The sequence below is a fragment of the Buteo buteo genome, chromosome 17, assembly GCF_964188355.1.
Source record: "Buteo buteo chromosome 17, bButBut1.hap1.1, whole genome shotgun sequence".
Lineage (NCBI taxonomy): Eukaryota > Metazoa > Chordata > Aves > Accipitriformes > Accipitridae > Buteo > Buteo buteo.
The window spans coordinates 25,885,171-25,912,767 of NC_134187.1; the positions used below are offsets into that span (position 1 = coordinate 25,885,171).

General features: G+C 35.2%; 2 protein-coding genes across 7 annotated transcripts in view; one reads left to right on the forward strand and one right to left on the reverse strand.

Moving 5' to 3' along the window:
• The window catches only part of MCPH1 (microcephalin 1), a 129,776-nt gene that overhangs the window by 55,399 nt on the left and 46,780 nt on the right, over positions 1-27,597 (forward strand). Inside the window, exon 13 of one of the 4 annotated variants that reach the window (XM_075049262.1) lies at positions 2,722-3,489. The exons of the other annotated variants lie outside the window; for them this stretch is intronic. Within the exon in view, the coding sequence (XP_074905363.1) occupies positions 2,722-2,796 (75 nt within the window). The 3' untranslated portion in view covers positions 2,797-3,489. Of the gene's footprint in view, positions 1-2,721; positions 3,490-27,597 lie in introns of those variants that run through there. 4 annotated transcript variants of the gene reach the window in all.
• ANGPT2 (angiopoietin 2) overlaps positions 1-27,597 on the reverse strand; it is a 43,842-nt gene that overhangs the window by 5,497 nt on the left and 10,748 nt on the right. The window contains exons 1-7 of one of the 3 annotated variants that reach the window (XM_075049268.1): positions 21,328-21,360; positions 15,682-15,837; positions 13,456-13,577; positions 11,578-11,810; positions 9,100-9,227; positions 907-1,008; positions 222-388 (exon numbers count right to left, since the gene is read on the reverse strand). In XM_075049268.1, the coding sequence (XP_074905369.1) occupies positions 222-388; positions 907-1,008; positions 9,100-9,227; positions 11,578-11,810; positions 13,456-13,577; positions 15,682-15,837; positions 21,328-21,345 (926 nt within the window). In that variant the 5' untranslated portion in view covers positions 21,346-21,360. Of the gene's footprint in view, positions 1-221; positions 389-906; positions 1,009-9,099; positions 9,228-11,577; positions 11,811-13,455; positions 13,578-15,681; positions 15,838-21,327; positions 21,361-27,597 lie in introns of those variants that run through there. The other 2 variants (XM_075049266.1, XM_075049267.1) reach the window with 2 other exon arrangements.

Here is a 27,597-nt window from a genome sequence, read left to right on the forward strand (position 1 = left end):
CATCTTGTGTGTTACACTCACCCATTGTGCACTAATAAAATACACATTCTCTCCTTTGGAAAAAAAATTGTTTTAGGCAAGAGGTGAAAAATGGAGGAAATATTATTTTCTGAGTGAACTGAAAAATAGTCATAATTTTTATGAAATAAGGTCATGAATCTACACAGACTAGACTGATTATTATCAGATCTTTTTTATTCAGATCTGATTTTTCCACTTACCTGTATTTTAGTTCTTCACTTGCTAGAGAGAAGTGGTCATACAATGAATATGCTTCATTTCCTTCCCAGTCTTTCAGTTGTATCTTAAGAATGTAACGCTTCTGATTAGTCAGTTGAGAAACAAACTCATTTCCCAGCCAGTACTCCCCAGCAGGATCACCAAATCCCTGTAATTCAAGTTGTATATTTAAATAGCTTTGTTTTGGTTTTTTTCTGAGTTTGAAATGATCGCTTTATCACTTTTTACATTTAATAGTTTTCATTCTGTCAACTAAGAATCTTACTGTGTCTGTGAGGGTTATAGATCTGTAATACTTCAAAAAGTTAATTTCAGCAAAGACAAACTGAGGAATTTGAAATCGTGAATCAATATTACTTAGTAGATTTGGAGCAGTTTCTACTGTTGCCACTAGAAACACAAATATAAATAACTCAAAAAATGTGTACATATCACGGAACAGTTGATTAAAGGAAAGTGAGGTTTCTCTTTAAAAACAAACATCACACTTGCAAGTCTGCTTAGGCAAACAACTTGTACTGCTGTGACATTTTCTAAATGAACATCTAAGGACAAAGACAACTTTTTAAACCTGCTTACATTCTAAGGATGCTATCAGTGTAACTTTAGTATATGAGATTTCAGATAATAATAACTAATATTAAGGTTTCAGAAAACATCGTTTACCATCTTGTACTCTCTCCATGTCCGGTGGAAGTCCACGCTGCCATCTTCACGTCTCTGAATAACTGTCCAACCTCCTCCACCAGTTTCCATGTCACAGTAGGCCTACCAGAGGAAGCGTGTAACAGCGTAAGTCCATGCAGTCATGGGAAAACAAAAACACAAAGCATGTACTTCGCATAATTCTATATAGTGGCAAGTTTTAAAGTGTCCAAATGCAAAATGTGCATTAACCTAAAAATGCTGGTTTTCATAGCTTTCATCCAAATCCGTTGTGGTTGTCCACAAATGTGATTCCTCAGTGGATATCAGGCTTAACAGAACACAAATGACACCTTGAAAATAGCTGATAGCTGGTGTTAAAGGGAGAAAAAAAAATGAATGTAGATTCTGATTCCATACTTCCCTCTAGCACTGATATTTTTGTGAGTTTCCTGATGAAATATTTCTCTTAAAAGTTGTTTTCACTTCTCCATCTTTTTTTGTGAGAAACCCATTCAAATTTCCCATGGCTTGTCAGAGTATACATACTGTTAAATTCAGGCAGTGAGCAAACTGAAATATGTTTTTATTTCCACTGTCATTGTTCAATGCCTTTGCAGATGTTCTGACCCCAAAGTTAAATCTAAGTGTAGAACAATTAATTATTATCTGAAAGTTAAATCTTGAAGACATGTTATTATACAAACTGCGATGAATATCTTATATTCTAGAATAAAAAAGTAACAACTATCAGATGTTTCCAAATATTCATAAATCGTCTTTGATTTTACCAAGTTATTGCTAAACATTCAAAAGGATTGACATGTAATAGGCAGTTCACTGAACAGAGTTTTAGAATACCCAATAAAGGCACCCCTGGCACAGTAAAATTCAAGTTTATAGGTCACTTGTTCAGTCAATCTCCTTCTACATTAAAATAGAAAGTGACTGACTTAAACAGAATTCTGGTGTATGTTCACTGTAGTGGCAGAGATAAAAGGTATTACTGAAGGTGCCGATACACTGGGGAGATACTGATGGAAAAAAACCCTTTTGAAAATTTAGAAGGAATTTTGGAGTGATGTTTGGGAGAAATAGGTGATAAATTAACAAGAAAATTTTGTGAATATGTGAATATTTAGGACCATTTTTTCTTGAGAAAGGATTTTAAATTGTTGCATCTAATTCTGCTTTTCTGTAACTAGCAGAATTTAAAAGTAGATGTGTGAAGTCAGTGGAGTTAAGCTGGTGTGAAATAGTATAATGAAAGTCAAACTGAAATCAGTATCTGTTTAAATTGCATGTTAGTACTGATACTAATTTTAAGAAAAATCTTAAATTTCTTGTACAAGTATTCCTGTCTGGAGAGTTCACAGTTAATGCTTTAGGGTCTCTCATTTGGAAGTTTAATATTTATTTTTTTTACCACTTTCTGCCAAGATACTGAAGTTCTATATCCTCTTCAGAATTATTTCACGTCTTTGAAAAGTTTTTAAATTATAGTTTGAGGATTAAACTATGTTAACTTCTAACCTGTATTCTAGATCTTCCATCAATTAAGTGAAGTTGCATCTTCCCATACAGTAGTGAGGCCAAGATTTGTCTTCTTACACTTTGATAGGATATTTCATCTGTGCAGATTAATTAAAAAAAACCACCTAGACTGGAGTGTTTCGTTATGAATTTTGATGTTTCCTTCTTTGTTTAAAAAAATCTCTCAGTGATATTCCTTCTTACCTAACTTACTACTGCTGCTTGTCACAATATGCCTATAAATGCCCCAAATCATGGCTGAATGACACTGAACCTGTATATCTTTGTCATCCTCTTCTACAGGAGACTGTCTCAGCAGTGTTAGCAGACAGCAGTTTTGAGTTCTTTGAACTGTTAGACATCCTGGAAATTCAGTAAAAAGTGGGACTTCAGAGAAGCCAGAGTTTCCTTCTGTCCTGTGGCAGTGTTTTGTGCTCCTTACTAAGTTTTCAATATAGCTGGCTCTTTTAGGGTTTGCATGTATTTCTGTGTATGCGTATGGTACATACGTTATAAACACACATACATTTACATGCATCAAACAGGGTATTTACAGTGCAAGCAGTGGCATATATACTGTTTAAAGACTTTTGAAAGGAAAGAAAGCCCTTAGAGCTGCAAATAATAAACATATTAGTGTTTCAGTAGGCTGTAACACATTGGAAATCTGAAGCAGATACTGTATTTTGAGGTTGTATCTAGACTCTCTGTTCAACATCAGAGAATCCTGAGACATTCAACTGGAGATTTTTAGGAAAGCTAAAAAAATAAAGAAAAGAGTTGGATTAGGGATTACTTGTTAAAGTATGTCATGTGAATGGAATTTAATTGAAAGCAACTTTAATTTGTACTGTTGTATGTAATTCCTTGCACTTCATAGCCTGTTTTTTGTTTGATTTTACTAACCTCTGTATTTAATGACTGATAAAGATTTGGTAATAGCATATAAATTAAATTTAGTAAAAATAAAAATTGCCTTGAAAAGGAAAAGTTGAAGATAAGGTATTGTAAAAGATGATCAATCTGTTTTAGAAAGCTAATTCATGTGATGTGTAATGCCTATGAGAAAATTAATTTCCACAGGAGGCTATGAAGAGGGGTACTAGGGATGGGCTAAAGCAGATGCAGATACTTTTTATTAAGCATCACTACAAGTTAAAATGCTGATTTAACAGTGGTCAAATATCATTGGCTGTAGAGAAAGTTGTTGAATCTGAAGCTTCACCCCCTGAAAGGACAGTATAAGCAGCCAGACTGAGAATAGAACTGTTTCACCCTTCTCTGAAACACATAGTTTTTAACCACTTACAGAGGGAGGGCAGGTATTAATTTACATGGGCCACTGGTCCAGTCTGATATTGCTATTGTAGACGTTAGTTGATGGTTTTGAATGTTACATGCAATTTCCTTGATGCCTATCATCTAAATATCAATTCAGCTGGAATTATTACTTTGAAGATATAAATGCTTTAAAATAGCACTTTAATTAGTTCTAATGAGATTAAAATATTCTCAAACAGTGAATGACTGTGAATGTCTTACATAAAATATTCCTGTTACAGCCAGTATCCATTTTGTATGTGAATGGTAAGACAACTAGCTTTTATAGACACTATGGACTCTTTAGGATAAATGCTGGGGTACTGCAAATTTGTTCCCAAAGGGAGAAGCAATTTAGTAGGAACCGAAACACATAATAAGAAATTGAAGTCATCTATAAAAATCTCGCGTAGATTTTTCTTACCAGTAATGATTTTATAAAGTTTATGTGAATTTGGGAGTATAATTTTTCCACACCAAAAAATTTCATGTCAGCCATCTGTAAGTACTTCTAAAAGATGCCACTTTTATGGCCTTAGGAAGGGAAATCCTTTTCTTTCTTGGGTGGAAATTGCGGCACAGGCAACGGGAATGTACTGGTTACATCATCTCCTTCTAGTGTCATAGTAACTGTTTTAAAAGATGAGATTATTCCTGTTTGAGATTTCAGTGTATGGTTTCTAAATGCTGTACTTTGTGGTTGCACACTTGCTCCCCTGAACTAGCGAAGAAGTGAAAATTCTTTTTATCACCTATTAGGTAAGCATCATACAGCAAAATGTTTTGCTTTCAGGCTTGACTGGCAATTCAGAACCCATCTTTCAAGCCCTCACACATGCAGCTTTGCTTATGAAATCATTCCTTTGCTTTCCAGATCATTTCCCTAGAAATCAGTTCTCTGACTACTTACTGTAAAACTAGGAACTTCAAATTTACATACACACTTAATTTTTCATTTGGGAAAAAATAAAGTCAATGAAGAAAAATGGCAGTAAAGATTACAGAAAGAAAATTAATTAAATAAGTTGATCTATTTTTATTACTCTTTACTAAAAATACTTAAGTGAATGATGTATATTTTTAAGTAATTTTAAGGAGGGAGATGGGCTATTCAGTAAAATGAAGATTAAGGAAAAGATTTGCTTAGTTTGAAATAAACACAATAAATTGCTGTGTCAGTCTGCAGAGGGGAACAATTTCTTTATGATGTATGTGAAAGATGAGGGGAGAGGAAGCATTTATTTGGACTATAACTTCTTTTTTAAAAAAAAAAAAAAATCATCATTCTCCAGTAAAATGATATGCATGTAAGGCCTTCGCTAACACTCATTACTAGAACAGAACTCTTCTGACCTTTTAGCCTAGCCTAGGTTTTATATTCAAAAGGAAGAAATGTAACATTTCATAAAACTAATAAAAATAGATACCAAGATTAGGCAGGCAGCAGGAGTCTTCAAACAGATGCCAAAAAGAATAAAGAGATTAGCCTCTTAAATTACCACAAATTGGCAGGGGGAATATTTGATTCATCTTGTGAACTGCTTCAGTACTTACAGTTCTAGCAGCTGTAGCGCTGAGAGCGCCAAGGTCAGCTGTTTATGTTTTTCACCTTCAGCTAAAGATCAGTGCTGTAGTTTTGAAAATGCTGTAATGTACGTGTAACCAGAAGTAGCCCCCTTTCCAAAGATGATAGGCACATAAGCTGTGAGCAGTCAATTTGACGTCTTCACTGTCTAGGAAGTTGACTTTCGGAGCAAGTAATTTTTCTTCTTTTTTCTTGTATATTAGAATATTTGGGGCATAAGTGTTTTCAGACCTACTTTCTGAATGAAGATCCACTACAGTTCTTATACAAAAGCAAGTGCGGTTGCCACATCAGTGCAGTGTCCCTTTGCATCACTTTTGGGTGTCATCTGAACGCTTTTGAGTCATGATGCTCAATTATTTTGTTTTCTGCTACCTCTGGCTCTGAGATATGTGACTAGATAAGAATTGCGGTCTTAATTTCCTTTTTCTGGAAAAAATAACTACACGTGTGGTTTATAATGTAATTTAACCTAATACCAAAAGAAAAGACATTGTCTGAAAAAGACAGACAATGTAAAATTCACAAAAAAAAAAAAAATCTGACCTCGTACTGTATCAGAGAAGCTATGGATATGCTCCTTTTTAATGTTTGGGGTTGGAAACAATTTGTGTAGGTGTATTTTAAATGTAAGGTCCATGGCATGGGCTGCTTTTGAAATGACTAGCTAGTTGTCTGGATGATCACTTTTTAGGAAAGTTATGCAAAACCATTTTGTTGGTTAATTCAAATTTGCCCAAATCGCTTTCTGCAAGAAAGTTTTGGTTTAAAAGGCCTTGGCTTGGAATGTGTGTTGGTTCTGGGACAAAAATTCAGCTCAACAGAGGTGAAAATGGGGAAGAGCTTAGCCACTGCTTCAGCCACTGTTTTAAGATTTGGGGTGATTCATTGGCAATAGTTGTGATTAACGGCTGAGCTAATATATTAGGGTCATCCAGACTCAACTATTCTGCCTGGCTAAGACCAGGAGAGGTTAATTGGTTCAGGTGACTGCTGTAAACATGAAGCTATCGACTTGTCATGGGTTTGCCTCTGCCATTTTTCCTTGTGTCAGCAGTCTTTTGCTGTTTTTCCTCAGTGTTTTTAAAAGGACTTAGCTTTTGTCCTGGTGCAGAACAGGAAAGCTTGAAAGCTTGAAAATATTAAAGGAATGAAATAATTGTTTTCCTCTCAGCTCTCGTATGTAATTCTTTAGCTTTGGATTATGATGGGAGACAAATTAGTAAAGTGGGATCAGTTACAGATTACACAGAAGTTGTTTATAAGCCTGTTGGGAGGTCAGAAGGTGTTACAACAGGAAAAGACAAAAACATAAACAGCAGCGCAGCACTTTTGGCAAATAAAAAAGGTCATTCTGTTTCCTGGTCCGTGTGGCCATCCACATCATAAACAGTTGAAAACGTTGTAAGGTGTTGATTATCCCTAAACCTTCACTTCCCCTGACAACTCCTCCTATGCATTTGTATTTGTATAAAAAATCTGCATCCGATTAAAACTTTTTAGTCTCTTATTTTTCATGTCATATAGTAAGTAAAACCTTCACTGTCTTTTTAAGTGCCTTTGTCATTCTATCTGAAGTGGGCAGAATAAGATTGAAATTCTTTAATATTATTAAAAGAATTACTAATTTAATTAAATTATTACATTTTAACTACTTTTTTTTAACCTAGTCAATTACCAAAATGGGTATTTTTGTTAAGTGTTTTAAGCCTCCGTGTTCAAATGTAAAGCATTTCATATTTTGTAGTCTAGGAAATTTGTGACTGTACTTTTGTTTCAGTGATAGAATACTTTGGTAGGCTTTAGTTTCATAGAAATGTGTGTTAGTCTGGCTTCTCAGATCATATAAATTGCCTAAACATTTATGGCTTTGAAAATACAGTGCTAAAGTTTATGACAGAAATTTTCATTCTGTAATACAGCACGCACTTGTGTCTGCTTTTAGAAAATATGTATGCTCTCTGTATTATATTTGATAGTAAAACTAAAACCAAAGGTAAAAGCTTGCAACAAGTAATATTAAGACATTCAAGGAATGTAACCGTTCCTGAGACGTCTAACAAAGACTGCTGCAATCTGTTACTTTAGAGCTGCAGTAGCTTGCATCTCCTTTAGCATTTAAAATTGTGATTGTAGATATCTATGCTATTTAAATACCATTCTGCTTCATGTGTAATAAAGCACTTTATTGCATCTTATGTAACTAATTTTCTTGTGAAACAGATGTATTGACTATAGACTAGAGTATTCCAAAGGAAAACCAGCCTCTTTTTGTTTTTCTCAAGAGAAACAGACTGCAAATATCATCATTTCTCTAGATATCATCTGAAAAAATTGCAGGGTTTATGTATTGTATTTTATAGAACTTACCAAACAAATTGCTTATTACCTTTAGTTGAGAGCTTTGTAACAGTAAAGATCACAAAGTCTAGCTTGGGCTAGATGAAATTCTGGCACTTCAAAGACTAGTCACTGGTGAACTTAATTTCTAAACCTTCACTATCAAGACTTGCTTTCTCTGTCAGAGTTTTACCAATTGCTTTTCCAGACGGGGCCTCATTTTTCTCTGCTTTTGTACATTTTCTGTTAGGTTTTTTCCCCCAAGTATTTCTGATATAATAAACTACAGCCTTAGGAATTCCATAAAATACTTCATTTTTTCTAAGGAAGCATCTACAATATGAAATAATTAAATAACAACATTAGAAAATTGTTTAATGTTTGTCTAAGAAATATATTAAGCATTTTTGCTATGTATAAATGTCCCTTAGCCTCCTCAGCCTGCTGTGTCTGAAAAGTTGGAAACAAACGTTCATCATTTGAGCCCCACTCCTCGGAATGCTCAGTGCAGTTTTGGTTCTTTATCCTCACAATCTGCCTGGGACTCTTCTCCCTTTCAGATTTTATTGATTGTTTCAACTGAATTATACTATCTGAAGCTTTATCATTTTATTTACTGCAGTAGACGGAGCATCTGTCAGGCATCCAGTGTTTCATCCACTGAGGGCCATTTTTAGCTGAAGGTCTCTTCTATAGAGGTATGATGTATTGCTTTAACTTAAGTTGACACTGAAGTTCATTTCAGTTAAACATACAGGGGGAAAAGAAGGTCCATAGAGGAATTTAAACTGATCTAGTGAAACCACTGCAAACTCTCACCTTTTATTTAAATCAGAGTAGTATTTTCCTGGAAAGTCCTCTCTGTTACCCAGTGTCAGTTGTGCTGATCTAATTGCTAATCTAATTGTTAAACAAATGCCCTTAAAACTCTGCATAACAAAGAACTGGAACCCATACATGAGTCCAGTAGTAGTAGATTGCTTACATGATTATGCACCCATGAGTACTCTTCCATGCCCCTGATTTTACCTCCTTTTGCCACCTGAAGGGACTTGGGTATATGAAGCAACTAAGAACTTAGAGGAGGCAGGAGATTGCTGATCATGCAGAGCAATTGTGTTGGAGTTAGAGATTTTATAAAGAAATTCCAGTACTATATTGCTTTAATTGCATTAATTATGTGGAAACAAAGAATGAGATTCGGGCATGCTGAAGTGAACAACAAAACACTTATTCATTTCAACTGAGCCAAGATTTCACCTGAAGGACTTTCTTCTTCCTGTGAGACACTCAGATCTGTAAGTGATGAAACGCTCATAAAAAACCATGGTAAGTAATAAACTTCACTCTTAACTAGCCTTTAAAATAGCATATTTACCAGATCAAATAACTTTTTAACACACAGTATGCCTAGGTAGCACTTATAGCCACACTACCTTCTTTTCTTGTACAGTGTTTGGAACTGTTAAAGTGTAGATTCCACTTGTTGTCAGTCCCGATTTGAAAGCTTCAGCACAGTCTTTGAAGCTGATTTGCTCTTCTTTAGCTATGAAGTTGTTCTTCGCTGTTAAAAATACAATAGAAATTGAAGGCATTAAGAGGAGATGAATAAAAGTTAATAAGAAGCAATTAATGATGTAATCAGCTTAAAGCTTTGCAGTTCCGAAAAATATGCCTGGTCCTGAAAGAAACGACAGATCAAGGTATTAATTATATGTGTTGTCACTTTATGTTATTTAGAGATGTTATTCTGCTATGGGCATGGTTGCTTGATAGGTTGAAAAGTGCTGACGCTACTATGTGGAATAAGACAACTTAGGACGTAGCATCTCATGCAGTTGAACAGTTTCTGCTTCCATTCATTGCCTTTGCTTGACTCCTACATCCATTACAATCTCTGCATGCATTAACTACTATTACAAACATATCTAACTAGTCAAGCTATTACATTAATAATGACCTTTGGCCAGCACTCTAATATTGTGAAATCTAACGTAGGAGTTGTGATATCTAATGTTAAGTGTTATGAAATCTTTTATAATACAGCTGACTGGAATAACTACTCTTACAAAGTTTTAGCTAGGTTTTTTTGCCCCTATGCTGAGCAGAAACAACTTTGTATGTACCAAGCTGAAGCTTGGTAGCTCGGCCCAACCCACTGAGGAGACATCCCTTCTGGAATTCATTTGTGTAAAAAATACATTTTAATATGGCTAAGCCTTCTTATTTTACAGAACAATCTAAGGCTCATCTTTTCGTTCAGTTCTTTATTAACTATGGAGGTTGGAATTTCCTGGCATTTCGCCTGTGGACTGATATTTCATATTTGACCCTTTTGGAGTTGGTTCTGTGTATTTTCCCTTTTAATTTAATCTAACAAGCACAGCCAGTTAGTACAAAGTTTTAGGTGCCATATAAATACATGCTTATATTACAGTTGTTTATTTTGTTCTTTTTAGCTTGCTTATTCATTATTTACCTGTTTACATGCTTTGCCTTAAATATAAAAATAACACGTTCAGTGTTTTAATTGCTTTTCCACACTCTATTGTTTGTATACTGTCTTAGAAGCTTTCCCTGCTAATTTTGTCTTTTTGGCAAACATTCATTATTTTTTCCACTCTGGGTTTAACAGCGTTGTAGCCAACATGACTTTGACTTGTTTACTTATTTGTGCACTAGCATAGCAGATAACATCAGTAGGAACATGTACAGCCTTGGTAATGGTATTTAAGGGGATAGTGTCAGTTATTAAGACAAAAAACTTGGGATTTACTTTATTTAGAAAAACCTAAAACTTCCTATCATTTAGGGCACTACTGAAAGCGAGGACTTCCGAACATCCTTTTCCTTTTTTGTGCTCCAACTTATAGTAACGTAGCATAGTCTGTCTATACTGTCTTTTAAGTTGCAATGACAGCTATTTTAAAATCTTCCTACTATTTAATTTTAAATCTTTTTTCAGAGATTCTACATTCTTGTGTATTTCCCACCCTGGGAACTTTACAGGCAAACATTCCAGATTCTTTACTTTTTTATATACAACAGCTATACCTTCTTAATTTGTCAAAGTTCCATATCAAACATAAAATTCAAGGTAAAGAATTCGTTCATTTGTTTCAATCCCATTTAGCCATAACTTTCAGTTTATGGTTTGTGTGGGTTTTTTATGGAGCCTGTGAATCTGCATAAATTTGGAAGCTATGCTTGGTGGCTACGATTTGTTGCAGGGCTGTCAGGCATTTAGGGGTGAGATTATTGCCTATAAAATTTGCCAGGCTGAGGGATTTTTAGGATGAACAGGAAAGCTTCAGTGAAAGACTGGAGGACTTTTGGGAGTACCTGCTGCCCTGGGCTGGTGCTTTCTGTTGTTTGGGGCATACATAGGTGCTAAAAATTGGGCCAGAGCTGATTCCTTTGCCTTTAATAGCCACTATAATTTGTCCTTTCTTTGATCAACTCTGTGTGCACAGAGCAATGAGAGGTGGCAGAAGCAAACTTTGTGAGCCAGGAAGAAAAACTACAGGCCTACATCATGCAGTCTAACCTAGATATATGGTCAAGGGAGCATATGCTGCCAGATGAATGAATGCCATGTGAGATGAATGATATTTGGCATCTCTGTATTTTGTTGAACAGCTGGAGAAGTGGGCAGGCAAACCAATATAAACCACAGAAGATGAACAAGATGTTGAAAAGAAACCACATAAATCTTGTGGTTGTCGTCGTGTCGTCCCCCCCCCCAAAAAAAAATTGTTTATTTATTCAGATGCAGAATTTAAGGCAAAAAAAAATTATACTTTTTAAGAAGCAGAAGTGTGGCGAAACTGAGGTTTTAAGACTTTATAGGTAATAAATATACACAAATTAGGGAATGTCACTCAAATGATATAAGCATGTCTGCTTTTACTTACAGTTTGGTGTAGATATCATAGTAAGCAAGTTATGAACAGTCTCCATCAGGTCATGTTGCTGTTTTTGCAGAACTGAGTTGTTTACTGTAGCTGTAACTAACTGTTTTTCTAGTTCTTCTATAATAGAATTCTGTCTGGCTACTAGGACTTGAAGCTGATCTTTTTCATCTTTTATTGACTTCAGCTGAAGTGTGTGCTTGTCTTCCATCTCAAGAACTCTTTTTTCTAGAAAGCTAAATAAAAGATTACAATTAGGCTCCCCAGAAACAATTTTGAGCTGATGTAAAGAGACTCAAGCCTGTTGCAGAAGTTTCTTTCTTCATAAGTACTCAACTTCGTTCTCTGATGCCATGCATTCAGTAAAAAGCTAAATGAAAGCTGAGTTTAGTTTGATATATATGCTTTAATTTATTATAGTAGTACATCAATAAACAACATTATCTACTATAGTCTGTACTGCAGGCTTTTAAAGGGTAACAATTTGGTGTTTGATAATTCAACATTGTGAGAGGAAAGATACAGTGAAAGATTTTATGGGTTTACCCTATTAAAAGATGAAACTTATTCAAAGATGAACCTATGAACTCTTCAAATAATATTCAAACTATAATAAAATATATACTTAACATAAATACATGTTACAGCATTAAGACAGGGAACCGTGCAAATAGTTACTTGAAGATGTGTTACCCATCTCCAGTTCTGGAGCTGGTGTGAGTACTGGCTGGAACATTATTTCATTGGTAATTGTTCTGATGCAGACTCTGAGAAAGCTGATGTTAAAAGATGCGTGGCCAGAAGGGAGAAGTTCACCTAAAATCCATTGCCATTATTGAAAAAAAATTCTGAAACTTATACTTATGTTTCAAGCAGATTAGCTCAATGTCAGATTGTCTTTTGTTAGGTGAGAAACAATGCTTTTGTGTTTACGTGGGTTTTACAAGGGTAGTCTAAAGTCTGCTGAGTTCAACACAAAAAAAAAAAAAGTGTCATTTTAAAATTCAGTATTTAGTTTGCTTTCCACTTGATAAGGATGCTTGTTTTTATTAAGCTGGTAGATAAAACCTTTAGGGAGCATATATAAATGTAGTAGAGTAGTGAACAAAAATGTCAAAACACGTCTCCTGGGTTTTTAAGCTAATTCTTTCAAAATAAAAAGCACTTTGCACATATGGTTCTCATTGAAAAACACAGCTTTGAAGGAGAAAACTTACTGTTATTGCTGCTTTTAGATTTCTCTGTAAACTATTTATTGCCAAAAGTAAAATAAGCCCCTGGTGATATGAAAATGAAATTAGCTGGAAAAAAGGTATGAGCCTTTGGACAACAGCTGAGTACAGAAACTGATAGGAGTAATAGTTGGATATCGGTCTGAATTTCAAAAGATTGACTAGTAAGGAACGTTGAATTTGAGCAGTAGTTGCCTTTTCTCACCAGGTTAGAAAAAAATTGTGGCAATGACCTGATCGTGTATTAGGATAGGTGTGTACTATATGGAAATAAAAGTTCAGAGATGTGGTTGCACCGGGTTACTTTGAGTCAGGTTACAAAATCTACAACTTCATCTGGGTAAGTCTAAAGAAGAATACAAATTGGCTACAACAGAAGTGCTGAGAAGTATTTCAGTTCTAACCTTAAGTTCTTCATATAAATGAGAACTTTAGAGAGTGAAGAATTATATATAAACAGAACACAAGAAGACTAAACCTGCATGATTCTCTAGGCCTTTAATAATATACAACCTTTGTAATGAGCATAGCTGGGTGTGGGGAGCTTCTGTACGAGGCCTTATTTTCCTACTTGAGTACATTTGTTTCTAAAACCATCAGAAGGACACTTCAGGGGATAGCATTTTATTGGGTTGATAAGCAAACTTACCTGTTTTTTTCTTGTAATTTAGTTATCTCATTGGTCTGATCTGAAATCTGTCTTTCTAGTTTGTTTGTTGAAAGAGAGTGTTCCAAAAGCTGAAGTTCAAGTCTGGTTGTCTGGTTTAATACCTAAATAAAATTTATAAAAATATTTGGAAATCAAGATACTTTTAAAATAAATTGTAATTTCTTTATGTTGTGAAATCATGCAAATGTCTACTTAAGCCTATAATTAAAAAAAATATTTTTGAACACTTAATTTGGGCACAAATGCTTATAGAATTAGAATGAAGACAATGACAGAGTTGCACTAATTTTGTTGTTACACTACCATATATCAGTGGGAATATTTCAGTAGTTTGCTACATTTCTGATCAATGGATGAGAGTTGCTGTGTACTTTAGTTTTGCTGTCATACCTTCCCCGCTGTTATGATATTCTTATTTCATTACTGGAACTATTATCGTTGTTCAGAGAATAATTTAAGTTGAGTTGCTTTCTCAATCTGGTGTAGAAAGTAAGTACTTTGCGTATCTCACTGGTTGAAATCTTGGCCCAGTCCTGAAATCATTAGATAGTTCCCTCTTAGCTATTTTCCTTAATCCCAAATTATATTTTAAAGTGTTCATCAGGTGAACCACACTTCTATTGATTCATTCCTTGCATTTTCATGTTACCTTTTCTATATGCATTGTTTACTGTCTAAATTTATTTGCATCTTTAAATGAAGAAATGCAGATATTAGGAAACATGGAAGATACTTTTTGGTTTGTATTGGGTTGCATTACTTTGAGGCATGTTTTCTAGAAATATTTTCTCATTGTTTTAGAACAGATTTTTTTAATTCAGCAGAATTTGGCTTTCCTTGGCAGGAAGAATTGATTACTCATGTCCTTCATGTTAAACAGTCATTCAGGACGTGATTTCACACTTAAGTGTAATTGAAAACTATTGCCAAAAGTAAGTGTCCTTGAGAGAGCAATTGTTTGGTTAATTTCCTTATTTTGTTAATTAAGCCCTTAACCCAGTCACCAGTAATTTCAAGCGGAGAAGGAAAGTTACAGTGATGATTTTCTTCCTCTAAGCAGAAAATAATTGAATAATTTCCATAAAGACGTTACTGTGAATGAGTAAATACATTCCCTCAACATAGGCAAAATACTGGGCTCCTGAATCATGCAGTTAGAAAGTTGAATTCAGTACGCCTGTGAGCTATGAACTATCAGTTTATCAAAGAGTTCACAAAGGCTTGTTTTAGGTTAAAAAAAGTAATTTAATTCATCGGATGAATTCTACAGATAGTAAAATGTCTAACAAGGATTTTAGGTTTTGCATGCTATTTACATTATATAAAATGTTATGTGCTGCATGCTTTATTCATTCTTTGTTTGGGGAATTATATATCTGAATTTTCCTACCGTGTTCGCAAAACTACAAATACGTACCATTGTACATCGATTGGACTTGTCCTTATACCATATTAAAATCTGCATTCTATTTCACATAATGTCTTATTGTAGTTAATGCTTTTCAATTAAAGCAATAATTAAAGATAAACACATTAATTTGTTTAAGATTATTTAGAAAATAATATGTACAGTAGGCAAGTTTACTTCTGTGTGAATCTACTTTTCTAGTAGCCTCCTCCTAATCCCTTTTTTCTTGATTCATATCTGATTCATTTATTTATCCCTCTGTTAACAGTAATTGTGCTGGAAATGAATTTATAGTATTTGTGAAAACATTCAGTAAGAAGACCCATTTTTCTTGACAAGAAGTTTAAAAAAAAAAAGGCAAATTTAAATATAAAAAAGGAATTAGCTTGGTAAATGGAACAAAGGCAGTTTGAAGGAACTCTCTTTTAGCTAAGATCTGGTGGCGAGAGGTGAATAATAAACAGAGATATACAATGAGGGTTGTAGAAAAGCATACTAGTACCCAAGTGATGTTTGGATATAGTATAGTAGGTTTAAGTACATTATCTATAAAGATTAATGTAACAATTGTCTTGCTAGACATACTTCAACTCCTGCTGTAATGGAAATCTTCAAGAGACAACAGTGGAACTCTGTATTACCAAATACTAATGGTTTCCTACGCTGAGTAGAGCTGTTGATTGTAATGATTGACTTCTAATCGTTGAATTGAATAGTGTAACACTAAACTGTGTTAAATGTATAGTTGTAGGTGTTTGGGAAGCAGAAGCATTTTTAGGTTGAAATTCATTACTTACTTGTGCTTCAACATCTGTTAATTTGCGGGTCTGTTCAGCTGTTTGATTTAGTAAGTTTGTGCCTATTTCAATCATTACTGCAGTCTGGTTCTGCACTGCAGTTTGCTGGATCTCTACCATTTCTTTCTTCATACTGTCTTGGATGTAATTCTCAAGCTACATGGGAAAGGAAAGAGAGAAGATAGTTGCATTCTTTAAATGTTGGAGGGGGGGGGAAGTACAGTAAGCCTGCTGGGTGCCTTGCTAAGCAAATTTCTTCCTTGTCCTTGTCTGCTATGCATTTATGTGAAGTTTCCCAATTAAGCTCTCTGAAAGGAAGGGTGAACATGGCAAGGAATGTGTGGCCACCCATTTTCTAAAGGCAGGAACGGAGATTTGCAGGAGGTAGGTCAAAGGCGCGGCGGTGAGAATGCTTGCGGGCACTTGGAAGCTTTTCTGCCTTAGTGCTCCCACCATCGTCACCGTCAGAGGAGCTTCACCAGCTTTGGCAACAATGGGAATTTTTTAGAAGACAAAAGCTTAGGAGTTTAGTCATCTTCCTGTATCTAGACTTAAATATTTTCAAAAGCATTTTTCATCATGTGACTAGAAGTCAGGGAAGAGGTGTTTTAACACTGTTATGTGTGCATTTTTATCAGAGAGAATTTCAAATAAAGACATGAAACAGTAGGAAAACTTATAAATACTTTAAATGCTTAATATTTAGGAATGCAAGAACTGTTTTAAATACTTCATTCTGAAGTCATTTCTGTGTCTAAATGAATAAGGCTTTTTTGGTAGTCTTTTTATAACAGTACACTGCTTTCAAGGAAAGCAAGGAGAATATAAGTAGGAAGGAGAAAATTCAAGTAACCTTTCATGAAGTCTTTCTTTCCACGTATCTAGATTACCAAAAGCAGGCTGATTTTTCTCCATGCTTCTTTAGTATCATTTTCTCAATAACTTTGCAATTATTTCATATTTCTTTCATGAGTCATTGCTTATGTTTGAACTCTTAAAAATCCAGGCCATGTGATTTTTATTTTTTTTTTTTGACTGGGGAAATTTCAAGAAATTTCTAGAATCAAACTCCTACTTCACTCCAATATTGTTCTAGCAAGAGAACCATAATCATTTTGGGGCTTCATGCCGTACCTCCAAAAAAGATGCTAGCTAATAACAAATTCCTAGAGTCATTTAGCACAAATTATAAAACATCACCAATTCCTAATCTAAGGAAAATGGCTGATAGCTTGATTCTTTAAAAAATATTATTTTGATAATGCTATCTTGATATGAGTAATGGCTTGTTGTGAGGAGGACCTTTGGACATTATTGTATAGCTACTTTCCATATCAGTGAAGAAAAAGCAGCTTATGATTTAATAATCTATCAAACCACTGCTGAGATCTAGCCATTCCACTTCTGACCAGCTAAGGATCAACTGGCAGATCAATCAGCTTGGAATGTTTCCCCCTTAAACATTACTTGAGCAAGGACTGGATTTTTTTTTTCTGACTTCACAGTTGTTTTTTAAAAGTGGCAAATGAAGAAAACGGGGTGTATTAAGTTAAAACCTCTAAAACTGGAAGTATATTCTCAGTTTGAAGTAAGCATTACTCTTTTTGTCCGGTGTGACCAAACTTCCAAAGCAGTAGTTGTTCACTCCATTCTCCCCTTGCAGCTGGTGAACTGCAATGCACAACAGCTATTTCAGATCTGGCACATGGTTTGACCCACATCTCCTATACTGCTGCATAAGTGTACTTACTTCTCAGGTGTACCACAGGGATTTAAGACTAGCTTTTAAACAGCCTTTAGATGCTCTTTGTGTAATAACCTTTTAGAATACCAAAAGTAAGCATGCAATCAACTGGGTTTTGGCATGATAATTTAACAGGGTTATCTTCAATTGCCATCATACTAAGCAGTTAAGGCTGTTCCCTGTTCACAGTTCTTAAGTGTTACCTTTTGCTTCTGGATATTCCTCATTTTCAAAAACTTCCCCACCCAGAGACATATCTAATTTGACCAAACATGTTGGAATTTTTTTAAAACTTTGGTGACATCTTTTAGGTCACCTTCTTCTTTTCTGCTGAACTAAGATCAGTGGCTGTTAATTGTGTAGTAATGGTAAGACATCTTTGGTCCTTGATGATTAAGCTATGATATGTCTGAGTATAGTGATAATTTAATTTAAAAAGCGGTGCAAGATGGTTTTTAGTGCACCATAGTCCAAGGAGATGTGCAAAATTCTGAAGGCTTTTATATAGATAAAAAAAATTTTTACTAAAGGTAGATGCTGCTCCATGAAGACCAAGAACAACAATTAATATATGTCCCTCTGAAAAGGCTAGAAATCTGGGGATTAAACAATCTATATGAGTCCAAATTAACTTTAGCCACTGAAGCTGGAGAACTGGACATCACTATGGACAACTTGGAAAAGACCTTTGCTCAAATGCACCTCTATTAAAAGAAAATTAAGGGAGGTCTCCAGAAAGCATTTTATTTGCCTCAGTACCACAGTCAAGTATTGTAATGCTTTTATAAAGATCGAGGATATGGCCTCGCCTGGCAGACTCAATGCACATCTGCAGTTAGAAGGGACATTGGGTTAAAAAAAATGACATACAGAGAAAAAAAAAAAGAGAAGTGAGACATCTCAGGTATCAGAGAGCTACCATATGAGAAAGCATTGAAAATATTGCATCTTCTTTAATTTAGAAAAAGGCCCACAAAAAAAAAGAAAGAAGGCAGTAAATAGATGAACAAAGAAAGACTGATCAAGAGCTTTGTTTCTTTCATAAAATAATTGTGGATGTTAAACCTCATTCTTCAAGGTTGGTTCCTTGTTCACTAGAGAGGGATCAGAATGAGAATCTGAACAAAGTCATCTCTGCAAGTAGGATTACAGAACTGCATGACTTCTTTGAAAATGTTATCACTGAGTTATTCCAAAGCAGACTACTAGAAAATGAGTTAATTCTGGGCTTAAAGGTAAGGTAAACATTTTACGGTAGACTAAGGCAATTGCCCAGTTCAAACACCCAGCTGTAAGGTTGCTCTGATTACAGTACACAAAACCTGTGATTACAATTTGAGGCATCTGGTGGTTCTGGTTGCCAGATTTTTATACCCCTTGTTACTGTGCTTGCAACCTTAGAAAGCAGTTCTGTTTGGACACACAGATCTGCATTTTCATAATTTATTTTATTTGAATATGTGTAAGTATAAGCCTATCTCCAAGTATCTAACCTCTTTCATATCTCATTCATGTGAGGTATTCTAAACCATTGAAGTATTCTCTTGACTCCAGTTTAACAGTTTGTCTTCACATCCATTTTTCAACTTAAAATATTAAATCAGTAACTTAGGGAACATAGTATTTGTGCTTACTTGAAAGCATGAAATGTGAACATCAAACATTTTTAAGATTTAAAGCCAGTTTCATGATCTGGTTTATTTATGCTTATCTAGAGCAACATGAAGCATCAAAATGATATTGACCTATCAAGTGGCTTTGGAGCTTCTTGTGGGGTTTTTTGCCTAAAAATCCTACAAAGCATGATTACATAAGCCCCTCTGTTCTTTCCTTCATATTCACTAATCCTGTCCCACTTCCGTGCATTCTCTGCATGTACGCATCATAAAATCTCTTTTCCTGACCTGAACCAAGACATGGACTCATCTCTCTTTGCTTATATTCCCCTCTCTCTCCATCATACAATGCAAAACTGTAGAAAGGACTTTTTACAACTACATTTTGTAATTTTTTTTTTTAGTGGCAGGTGTTTACTTTCATCTTTCTCTGAAGATGAATAAAAGAATTACTTTCATCCAAAATGCCCATCATCTCCCACTGACCTTAGCGAGAGCAGAACATATTCCCATTGCATGCTCCCAGAAAAGGAGGCTCTTGTGTTTCCCTGAGAGTGAGGTGGAAGAACTTTCTCAATACAGGCTCCAGTTAAGGCAGCCAAGGCTGAGCTTCATTGACAACACTGAGGATTAGCAGGCATTTTGCAAGACTGCAGTTCTTTGTGGCACGCTTCTTTGTCGAGTACTATTATTCATCAGCTCCTGCCAAGGAGCCTCCTTCCTTTATAAGCAGTAGCATACTCAGAATTTCTGAAGAGGGGAGAATAGCTCGGGTCCTTTACAAGAGGGAAGGGCGCAGGAATGAAATGCTTCAGTCCCCATCCATGAGTCGGGAAGTTTGGCAGTTTGGTTTGAACAGCCTGTCTGTCTTCTCCAATATTTTGCTCAGATGTGGAAGGCGCAGCAGGGATTATTTGCCAGATTTCTCCTTTGCCACATGGCTAGTTATGGGAAGATAATTTTTAATCTCTTTAATTCGATTAATAGCTGGTGTATAAGGCTTGTGTTGATATATGTTAACCTTGATTACATGATGGTTATTTTGGACAAAATAATTGTCAAAACCTAATAGCTGACTATTACTGATGCATCTTGTTTCAGAAATTCTGCTTTTCAGGGAGTAAGTCAATCAATGAATCCTATCTTAAGGAAATTGCAGGGCAGAGGGAAAGAGGTATTAATACATTCAGATTTGAAAGAAGGAATAGTTAGTTGATAGCATTTCAGTGATTCTTCATGGGATTTTTTCATGAAACATTCTATTTTTTGTGAAAGACTTTGGCGGGCATGTATTCTTGAAGAAAGTAAATATAAATGAAAGCACAGATGGGAAAAAGCATGTCTCTTAAAGTATGCTCAAATTGCAAAAACAGCTAGGAAAACTGAAAAAATAATTGCACAATTAAAGTTTGTAATATAGTTATGGTGATGAATTTTTAGTCAGAATTCTTTAAGGTCATCAATTTGGGGCTGTCATGCTTTATTATTTCAAATCATATAAAATCATAAAATTTGACGAAAGTACTTTAGCTAAGTTGCCAAAAGAACATGGACAGATCAATCATATTGGAGCACATTCCAAAACATTGCTTTTATAGCCAAGATTGTCTTTTTTTAAGCAAGCTTTAAATTGGCAAGAAAGAAAAGACAACATATAGAGTATGCGTTAAAAGAAATTTGGTTTCTAACCATTGGCAGAGATAGTATTAATCCTTTATGAAGGGTTGCCAATACTTATTTAAATGAAGAGCCTTCCCGATTGCTATCATATAGTTTGTGTCCACATTACAGAAAAATTTTCCAAACAATCAGTAACTTCTGCATTGTGTAGACACTTTAACTTACCAGTTTTTTTGTTTAAAGTTATAAATGAGGTCTTGGCTTTTGTTCTTTGCTATACAAATTAAATGGTCATGTTCCTGGCAGCTTTTATAGCTGTATGAATACATACATCCCTTCTTTGCCAAATGCTACCCCATATAAATGGTACAAATAGTACTGGCTGCTAGTTGCATTTTTATAGAATTTTTCAGTTATTGGAGCAGTCTTTCCAATAAAGTTTGGTGATTTCCTTAATGTTTGTAATCTGATTCTGTCAACTGTAACATTTGTTTTCAAAGAAAGGTAATGTTCATCGTGAGTTCCTCCATAGTGCTGTGTCCCCTAGAAGGAGTAGATAAATGGCTGGAGCTGCATGATCCTTTGTATCCACCCCTAAGATCATCAGAATCTATCCAGATTTTTTTGACTTGACTCTAATATGGATTACTAGACTAAGCAATTTACCACTTTCAGGGAGTTCATCTGTAAGTTTGAGAAAATTCCAAAAGCACTGGGTTTAGGCTTTCTTGCAACTCGTCCACTGAAATTTGAAGATAATCTTTATTCTTACAATAAAGCATCCATTCTAAGACTGTACCTGCTAGGAGAAAGAGCAAAGAGGTCAAAGTTTATCTGCAGACATATCTCTATAGCCCTGTATTTAGATCAGCAGGTTCACTGCATGAAAAATGTCGTTAGTCCCATAAACTCAGCAACTGCTATGTGTGATATACTGTATGAAGCTCCACTGCATTTGCGTTGTTCGTTCCATGTAACAGCTGATTGCTGGCCAAATGGAGAGGTCATACGTCTCCATACGCCAGCTATGTGTTCCTGCACCCTTCCTTGCACCAGCTCCCACATACGCTGTCGGACTTTTGACTTAAGCCTGGAGGCACTAACCTAAAAGACAAACAAGGGACAAGTTCCTGTCAAATTTGTGGATTGCGCTTAGATGTCAAAATTGTTACTAAGATAACCGTGGCTGTTGATAGTGTAGAAAAGTCATTTTAAGAAGTAACATGATTTAAAATTATATGCTACAGTTTTAAATCCAGACTGCCTAATATTCTCCTAAGGATATCAGTGCCTATGAGGTTCATTATCTTCCTCTGATTGCAGGGACAACTGTTGTTCTCCTGCCATTAATTTGAAGTTTTAGATCCTTCATATTCTTGGCAGCAGCAGTCTGATAAATATGGACTAACTAAAACTAGCTTTCTTCATATTTTCAAGGGGGAAAACCAAAGAATATGCATAAGATTGCCATGAAAAAAAGCTATTTCTATTCAGACCTTGATTGTGCTTAGTAATTAATTTACAAAATAATTCCAAAGAACTTGTGGAAGTATTGAACAGGTTGTATTGCAACACATATTGCATGCTTAGTCATCTAATGTAGATACAGAGAAAATTGCAGGGATAATGACGTCTGTAGTGTTTTTCCTCTAGTTTTTGTTTTGAATTTCTGAAAGTGGAGTAGATCCAGTAGAAAACCTAGCAACAGAAAATACATTTACAGCTAGGCATTTTTAAAATATGCATTGAAGCTACAGTGTTTGACAAATTAAGCTGTCAAAAGCTTTTTGAGTTACTATTCTTGCATCCCTACTAAAAATGTCCTGTGCTTTATTCAAAATTTATCTTTGTGAATTTAAACCAGAGGAACTTAATCAGCCCTTCCAATACCTGTGATCATCATCCTGACAACTTGTTTCCTAAGATGTTTAGTTTATACACAAAAGTGAGCGAGATGGAAAATTAACTCAAGCATCCATAATCAATTTTGCTTAGTTCAAGTGACAAGGCAAAATAAGAAAACCCCTGATGAGTCTCATCAGTTCCTTTTTGGAATACTTTTTTCAGAGTACAGATGAGACCTTCCTACTTCTTATACTCCAGAAGTCTTGAGTTATCTTTAACCCAGTCATGCTTGGTCTTGGTTGCCTTGCCCTTGTTTCAGACTGGCAGTGTTCTTTGGATTGGGGCTGTGTCTGGTTTCTTGATGACTCATCTGAAGTAGAATTTAGCCCATAATTTGAAACATTTTTTTTTTTCAAACTCTGTGCCAATGTGCAACTGTGTCATTGTAGAAGGTCAGCCATATATGCCACAGAAACCTTAAATTTCTGATTCACAAATACATTTTTGCATATAAAGACAGAAAATACAGTTTTGTCAAACACTATTTTAACAGACTTCACTTGCAATTAAAATAATAAATATGTGAATTGTTTATTTGTAGTGTAATTGAAGTCTGCACACTAGGAAGGATTTCTTGGGATAAGCCTATCTTTTTGGATTCTACTCAACAGGGTAACAGTGAAATGTAATGTAGTCTTTATAAAAAGAAGAAAAAACTCACAATCTCATCACAGCAGTTCATATAGGCAATATGAATTATTTTACCTACATATACATGCCATGCGTGCTGCTTAATATGCATGTATGTAAAGAATGGAGCACTATATTGCCAGGCTCTCCATGTGTGCTTATATTTGTATTTCCACATCACTGCAATGTATTGGTGTTATGAAGACAAAATACTGTAAAAATTTCAATTTTGCAGACAGTTTTGTTCTCTTTAAAATAGCTTTTCATACTTGTTTTCACAGTCTATCAATGTTGCTACTGCTTAAAGTTAGAATAAAAATGAAAAAATCACTATCCCTTCCAAGTTCCATTTATCTTGACAGACCTAAGGGAACACATTTTTAAGGGCATTGCATCAATCCCCATCAATCAGACCTTAAGCTATTTTAAATCAACTTTTAATAAAATAATATATTTCTCTATGTTTTCTGAAAGTCAGGTATCAATTTTAGTAGCTTGTAAGTTTTGGAAAAAAGTAGTACACTGCAGAAGAAAAAAGGCAATAGTGTCTGGAAAAGAGACATTTTAAATTGCCTTTTTTTTTTCCTTTTTTTTCTTTCTTTTTTTTTTTTTTCTTTTCCTGGGGCAGGAAGTCCCAAAGGACTATGTGGTGTTTCTCAAGGGAGGGGAAAAAAATCTCTTGGGAATGTATATGGGAATGCTTGAGATGTCTCTGCGCTATTAGCTTCTTACATGCCCCATCGAGCATGTCTGCCTGTCCAGACCTCCAGCTAAGATTTTTCTCTTATCTCATTTTCCTGTCAGCAAACAAAAGGTGAAAGTAACATCATAAATGAATACTAGTTGAAAGTGAGCTGTGATTTATTGGAAAATATTCAAGCTAAAATTGTGTAATAAAATACTAAAGGTTTAAATGCTAACTCTTAAAATAGTAAATACAGACTTTAAAGTAAATTATATGCAGGAGATGGTTCAGTTAATCCCACTTGTGCACTAAATGAAAGCTTACCAGCTTATTTTCATGTCTGATTACATCTCATTTAAAGGAAGCTGTTTGTTATGCTTGTATAATTTACACTTTCTAGCAGAAGGAAAGAATTCCCCCCTTCATTGGCAATAATCTACTTGAATAAAAAACAAATATTTCATTAATATAACATGAAACTAAATGCATGAAATGCCTTCATTGTCTGCACAAATATTTATGAAGAATGACTTTCACTCTGTGTTCTTGACTGTAAGTATTTTGTACCTGATCCTAAAAGGTATTACAGCATGATCATACTTTCTACTGTATGCTTTGAACTACCTACAAAAGTTACAATCAAAATGATGATGAAGAAAAAGCAAAAGAGTGCATAGGAAAAGGGAAGAGACTTTGAGAGCTGAAACTATCCCAAAGGCTGTCTTAGAGTTGAGCTCCCACCATTCCAGACACTGAGCTTGTTTCGTGCATGTGATACCTCACTATGGCTCTCCTAACTGTGCATGCATTTTCATGTGGGTTGTCACTTGGAGGATGACTTAGCTTCTTTATGCTATACATGATGAATATACTTTTACAGTGCATTTTTTTAGGAGATGTAAATAAAATTGCAAATGAAAAATATTCCTGAGATTTCAAAAAAATGCTGTTAATAGAAACTAAATAATCACCTTGACAAACCATTTAATAGTGTGAATTTCTATATGGGTAAGGAAATAATTTAAAATAAAAATTGAACAACAATATCTTCAGACCTAAAATCAATTATTTGGTGATTAACCATTCACATGAAGAGTTAAGGATATTCATTAAGGCAGTAATCTAAGATTCTGAATCACCGTTTTTCAGGATCACAGCTAAGTGGTATTTCTCTTAGAAATCAGGGAAGGAATTCATAAAGTTCCCATTAGTCTAAAAATAAAGAATAAATAAATAAATAGTGTGAGTCATGAATGGCATTTTGCCGAAGTTCAGTAGCACTGAAGCCAGGAAGACAAGAAGCCAATGATGCTTCTGCCATTCACTGAAATGAATATAAATATTCCTCATTATGTGCAACAAGCCACCAACACTGAAAATTAGGATTCCTTATTTATGAACAATATAAGAAATACTGCCAATTGATATTTAATTTTTAAATGCTAGGTTATAGCATCGGGCTATAATTTCACAAATTAAATATTCAAACTTCTTGGAGACAAGCCTACATGTTTTCAGTCATATTTTGTACTTGCATGCTACCGTCAGGGAATAAGGACTTTACCAGACTGGTGTAAAGATAAGACTCTGCCCTAAAAAGCCCACATTTGAGTGAACACTTGCTATTCCAGGTCTAAAGTAATCCTTTCCCATTTGTGTATTTTTTCTATTCCATTGAGCAATAGGCTGCTGAAATAAACTTACTATCAGGTATGCAGGTGGGGGTACTTGCGACATTCTTTGTGACAGACATTGGCTATGTAGCCTTATAAACTTTATGAAATTTTTGGTTAATTTATATGTGCCACAGATTTTTCTTAATATAAAACCATTTATCTTTTTACCTCAACTTATAGTATCAGGTGAATTTTTCTATGCATTCCTCTTTCAAGAGAACAGCCTATTTTAGAGAACAGCTCATGATGTGGTAGAGCAAATCATAATGCAATTTTTTGAAGAACTATGAAGTAAATTTCTCTTTTCAAAATACATTATTGGGGCAGTGAAAAAGAGCTAGGCATTCACAGTTCATTCTCAGCATTGCTTTCTAGGGAAGCAGTCATCTTGCATTCCACTTCCAACCAGAAGGAAGAATGATTCGGAGTTCAAGGATCAAACTAGTTAGGAAGCAGTGGAATACAATTAGTCTCTTTTGTAAGCTATAAAACTGGGTGTCTCCTGTTTCAAAGCTGTGTTCACAGAGCATCTTTCAGCATGAAAAATCATTAGATTTTTTTTAAACTTCACAGATAAAGGAAACTGAAAGCAGTTTGAGTAGTTCTTAAACTTTGCAATATACTGGCTTCTAAATATAGTTTAGGAGCTTTTGTAAGATTTTTTTTTTTTTCTTGAAGAAGAAGCCTCAATGATGATGCTACCAAGAGAGAACCAGTCATTTGAGCTGAAGGCCTGCCAATATTTGAATGCTGAAGACTTTGACACAGTACATGCCAGCTGCTGATTTCAGTTTTGAAGGACTGAATTTCTCTACTAAGAACTCACACACTGATTTTCCTGTATATTTGGAAAAAAAAAAAAAAACAAAAACATCCAAAGGTGATTTCCTCTCTTAAGTGCTGTAGTTCTTTTTTTAAGATATGGTGCATCTTGCTCACCACTGTTCCCATTGCTAATATGCTAGCTGGGCAGGGAGGGTGGTGTGTTGGAAAATCTGCTACATTTTCATCACCAATCTGAAAATTCCTCACTTGCCAGACCAGAGCTGTTGGAGAACTTTCATGAAGTTTCCAAAACACTGGGCAGGGGAAGCAGGGCCCCAAAACCAAAATGGCTTTGACTGCGACTACAGAGAGCACTAAGGGCTGCCTTCAGTAAGGGAAGCTCAGGTGGTCACCTCTGCTTAGTTAAAACACTGAGCATCTTGATACATTCTTGTCAAATGCTACTTATTTATTTCCCTTTGCTGTTCCATTAGCACAGTTAAGAGGCTTTAAAGCAAAAGCTTCTGAGGAATTCCATGCTTCAAAGATAAAACAGAAAGCTACTGTGTTAAGAGTGGACAAACACAAATATTTGGAAATAAGATCAGCATGTATAGGCAGCATATTGCAGAAACAAAATCAAAAAATATTTTAAATTATGTAATCCTGATAAAAAAATACATTTTTGGCCTCAATAGATAGGATTATCCATCTAAAAGCAGGCAATTTAGTTTGTTGGAACAGAACCGAGAAGAAAAGTCTTACCATCCATGGCTTCCCAAAGTTCCTCTTTGTCTCTGGTGCCCCACTGAGCACTCAGGTGGTGATGGAAGGTACCTCTCGAGCTGAGCACCAGTCACTGTTTCTGAAAGCCTGAAGCCAGGCAGCTGCCAGTTGGTGCCCTTCTATGAAGACCAGAAACTGGAGCCAGATCCTCTCAAAACAAGCAATGCTATTGGCATTGATTGTAATAGAAGAGGAGGAACTCTCAGCAAAAATGGCCGAGAACCAAACCTACGCACTATAGGATGGGTATTGTATGGGAGGAAAGTGTCCCTGTCTATCAAGATCTGATGGGATGGGCCACTGCAGAGGGAGACTTTTAAATGCACTTTCCAGAAACTCCCTTGGATGCAAGACTCTGCTCCCTAGATGAGTAACCACATCTAGCAACAGAGAAAGTACATCATCAATACTAGGTGCAGCTAGCCAGAAAAAGAAGCTATCTGTCTTGATACCCAGGAGAGTACGCATGTAGTGAGGGTTAAAAAGAAA